General features: G+C 41.5%; 1 protein-coding gene across 1 annotated transcript in view; it reads right to left on the bottom strand.

The window, feature by feature from the left end:
* Ccdc179 (coiled-coil domain containing 179) overlaps nt 1-4,571 on the bottom strand; it is a 5,796-nt gene that overhangs the window by 501 nt on the left and 724 nt on the right. The window contains exons 2-3 of the mRNA XM_008850708.1: nt 4,342-4,386; nt 2,773-2,883 (exon numbers count right to left, since the gene is read on the bottom strand). Of these exons, the coding sequence (XP_008848930.1) occupies nt 2,773-2,883; nt 4,342-4,386 (156 nt within the window). The remainder of the gene's footprint in view (nt 1-2,772; nt 2,884-4,341; nt 4,387-4,571) is intronic.

Here is a 4,571-nt window from a genome sequence, read left to right on the forward strand (position 1 = left end):
TCCCCCCTCCTCTCCCTCCCTCTCGTCTCGGTCTCTGTCTCCCATCACTTCATGGATTTTCACTCAACCATCAGAAACTGTTATTTGGAGTTAATTGACCAGCTGTCAGTTGACTAATTCCGTTGTTCACGTTATCAATTGTCAAATCACCAATCAATCTATTGTTCGTTTTAATTGAAAAGTTGCCAGTTAATTTAGAAAATTATTGTGATTTTTTTCCATTTTCAAGGTAAAAGTCAACTGTGTAACAAAGCACACATTTTCCTGACACAATATAATCACCGTCCATTTCATGCACAGATGTAGAATTACATTTCATCAGTCAACTATGACCTTAAATGGAGATTCTGATTATATTAGGCTTTATTGGCAATATTAACACAAATCATGGTAAATCTAGAATTCTAAGATTAACACACAATTCCCACTAATAAGCCATAAATTCAATTGCAAAAAACTCAGCATAAATATGTTTTCAAAAGCTTAGACATATTATTTAAATCTCCAATTTACCATAGAAAAGAACTCAGTAATAGGATATGGAACTGAATAAAATTTCAAAACTTCAGTCTGGTTGTTAAGTGCAGGCACTGTGTTTTATTTGATGTGTTCCAAAGCTCTGCCTTTATCTTTAAATGAAGTCAAGCCATGGTATGCTGGGTGGTGTCAGAAATCCACATATTTTGGCCTGGAACAGGGTTTCTTCTATAAACACCCCAGGTTTATGAAGAATCCCACTAGACAGGAATAAAACACATAATTAAAAGGGAAATTCAATTAAATTTTATGTAAGGAAAATTTATCTAAGTTGCAGTGATCTCCCTCCCAGGAGCGAGGCTTCTGTCACAAACAGCATTGCACACAGCAGTCCTTGGTTAGCAACCAAGATGTCCTTCAGTATGTGAGCTAGCAACCAGAAAACGAGATAGCCTTTAATGATGAACAGTAAAGAGGGTTGGGTCAGCGGGAGGGCTCAGGGGTACTGAGCCAAGTCTGAAGACACTTGAGTTCCATCACTATAAACCAGGTGGTGGAGGGAGAGAGCTGACTCCTCAGGTTGTCTTCTGACCTCCACACACACCATGACGTGTATACCAATGAGAGAGAGAGAGAGAGAGAGAGAGAGAGAGAGAGAGAGAGAGAGAGAGAATATTTTAAAATTTAGAAATAGAACTCGGTGTTATATGGTGGAACTTAACCATCCACATTCCTAAGCCAGAATTGCAACTCTGAAAAGCTATGGACTGTGTGATTTCTACTACATGACAGACGGGAAGACAAAAGATTATAGAGATGGTACAAGATCAGCTGAGGTTTGAGGGAAGGAAGCTCTGATGGGCTACTAGAGATCAGAGGAGTTCTAGGGAAGTTGCATCTCTGTGTCCTACCTCCAAGAAGTCCAACACATTGCATTTGTTAAAGGCACAAATTCACACCACCGTGCAAAGAGTGAACTCTAATGTGAGCTGTGGCCTTTGGTTAACAGTAAAACTGGTGGTTCATCTGTTAATAGATGCATTTAGAGCAATATAATGCCAGAGGACGTGTGGGCAGAGCAGAGGGCATTTCTGCCCTCTGAAAAGTACTGGAAGCTTCTCCCAAAAGGAAATCTCATGAACAGCAGCAGCAAAAAGAACAAGAAAACTTCGAGAATAATGGCCGCCCTCACACAGCAAAAGGACTTTCAAATAAAAAGGCCATTAGATAAATGATGAGCACCACCAAGTACAATTTAATGCTACTTGTAAGAGACTTGTGGCCAGCATGCATTCCCAGAGCATCTGAGTCCTTATCAGCAACATATCCCAAGCTCTAGAAATAGTTTTGCAGTTGAGAACACAGAAAGGCTGCTCTTCCAGAGGACCAGAGTTCGGTTCCCAGCACCCACTTCAGGTGGCCACAACTCCCTGTAACTCCAGCTCCAAGGAATCTGACTACCTCTTGTGTCCTCCCCAGGCACCTGCACCCATGTAGTGTACACTCACACCAATTCACACACATAAAATAAATCTGAAAATATATCAAATGAGTTATGATTTGTGTAGTGAATTTTCCAATATTCCAAATATTCAATTCTAAATAATTATTTCTCTGGAGAATTTGAATTTGTTTTTCAAATAATGGAGTCCAAAAAGTTGTAAATAAATAAGCTTGGTGTGCTGGATGCTTTAGTGTCAACTTGACACACCTGGGCTGAGGGAGCCTCAATTGAGGAATTACCTCCATTGGACTAGCCTGTGGCCATGTCTGTGGGGGATTTTCTTGATTGCTGAGTGATGTGGGAGGGTCCAGCCCACTGTGGGTGGTGCCACCCCTGGGCAGGTGGGGCCTATGTTGCATAAGAAAACAGGCTGAGCAGGGGCCCAGGGAGCAAGCCCGTAAGCAGCAATCCTCCATGGTCTGTGCCTCAGCTCCTGCCTCCAGGTCCTGCCCCGCGATCCGACCTTGGGCTCCCTGATGAACTGTGACCCTGGAGATGTAAGCCATATAAGCCTTTCCTCCCCAAACTGGTATCGGTCAGAGTGTTTTTTCTTGGCAATTGAAGACAAACTAGAACACTTTGGCAGGCAGCTTATGTGGCCAGCTCAGAAACAGAGATCATATGGCCTAAGAGCTCAACTCCATGCTATTCCCAGGAGATAGTTGCAAAGGAGATTTAAACAATGAGGATGTTGTGAGAGGAATTTTAAGAAACCTTCTCAAGCTGGCATTACAAATTCAGAGAAAATTAGTGATTATCAGATGAATTAAGAAGGATGCCAGAAGCATTGCACTCACGAGGATTCCTGGGTCTGGAATTGGAGCAGGTCTTGCAAAGTGCTTGTTCTGTTTCCTCTTCTGTTTCCTTAGGTTTCTCATGAAAGTGATACGATTATTCAAAGACTTCATGAAAATTGGAAAAAGAAATAGCCAAGTAGTACTTTCAGAGCATATAAAGTTAGGATGTGTTTTTATTTTTGTCTGTGAATTTATAACACATGATGTACATAGCTAACAAAATAGAAAACCAATTTCTTTCCCAAATGTGGGGTCACAGGTAAAGAAAAACACATTTAAGATCAGGAGTTTTCAAAGGTCCTGTTTTCTTTTGATTCCCACATCAATACTGTGCATGTTTCTGTAAACCCAGACACATGGTCATGTATATTTGATTTTATTTTAAATACACTGTTCATTCAAAATCTTCAAAAGGATTTTTTTTATAGAAATACAAAATGAACATGTTCTTTAATCTTGATGTTCCTTTTCAGTCACAGCCTTTTACAGCCCCATTGTGTGGCATCTACAAGTACTGTGACCAGGGGACAGAAGATGAAAGCTTTGAAGTACAGCAAAGAGAGACAGGACAACATGAGTGGTCCTGTACCGAGGGCTGACGGAAGTGTTCATTAGCATGATCGCTCAGTAAACACTGTGGCAGTCCTTTAAATCAATAGAGATTGTGTTTTCATTGATCCAACCATTCCCCACCTCTGTGTAAGTAATCAAGAGAACTTTATACAAGGAGACTTGTACTCAGATCCACAGAGTAGCACTGTTCCTTGTTGGACAAGGTTGGGCCAACCAAAGTCATAAGCAGGAGAAAGGCATGTTGAACTATGACTTCTTCCACAATAAAATATTAAGCAGCAAGGAACACTTATATCCAGCATTGCAGACCAATCTTAGGAGCCAACATTGGATTTTGTGGGATCCCAGGTTTATTTGATTCAAAGCCAAGGAAATGTCAACAACACACTCAAAGAGGCACATATACTAAAAGGAAGAAATTGATTAAAATGATGTTCAAAGTGATGGTTATGTATGGGTGAGAGGCAGGGAGTACAAGAAGTTGCCATGTGGATGGATCAGGGACACTCACCATAAGGGGGAGTTATATTTTATTATGCTATTTTACAGTTTATATAGGCTGCATATATTCTATCTGTATATTGTATTAAGAAACAAAAACAGGCTGGAGAGATGGCTCAGTGGTTAAGAGCACTGGCTGTTCTTGCAGAGGACCCCGGTTCGATTCTCAGCACCCACATGGCGGCTACAAATCGTCCTTAACTCCAGTTCCAGGGGATCCGATGCCCTCTTCTGACCTTCACAGGCACTGCACAACACGGGTGCACTAACATATATGTAGGTAATACATATATACACATAAAATCAAAAAAATAAAACCCAAAGCCATTTAGAGCAAGTAACCTAATCAAGTCCCATTCTAACAGCAGTCACCTCAGAACTCCAAGGTCAGAGGCACGCACTGCAGAGTTCATATTCAAGAACTCTGTCCTGCTGAGGACCACCACACACGCAGGCACAAGTTATAAACAGTGCTGAAACACGTCTCACCTGCCTGGCAGTGACATCAGAAGGATAATTCTTCCTTGGACCTTCCTAATTATCAAAATAAACACACAAAGGTCAAGATAAAGCAGAGGAGTTGCAGCAACAGAAAGCAACCCAACCTCCTTAAAATTATGTGATAGACATCTTGTCAACTGCGAGAAAGGCACAAACAAGACCAATCTAAGATAGGACTTGAGGGGGATGGAGAGCAGCCATGGCCGCCTGGGGCGGGG

This window comes from Nannospalax galili, unplaced genomic scaffold (genome assembly GCF_000622305.1).
Source record: "Nannospalax galili isolate Female #2095 unplaced genomic scaffold, S.galili_v1.0 scaffold645, whole genome shotgun sequence".
NCBI classification, from domain to species: domain Eukaryota; kingdom Metazoa; phylum Chordata; class Mammalia; order Rodentia; family Spalacidae; genus Nannospalax; species Nannospalax galili.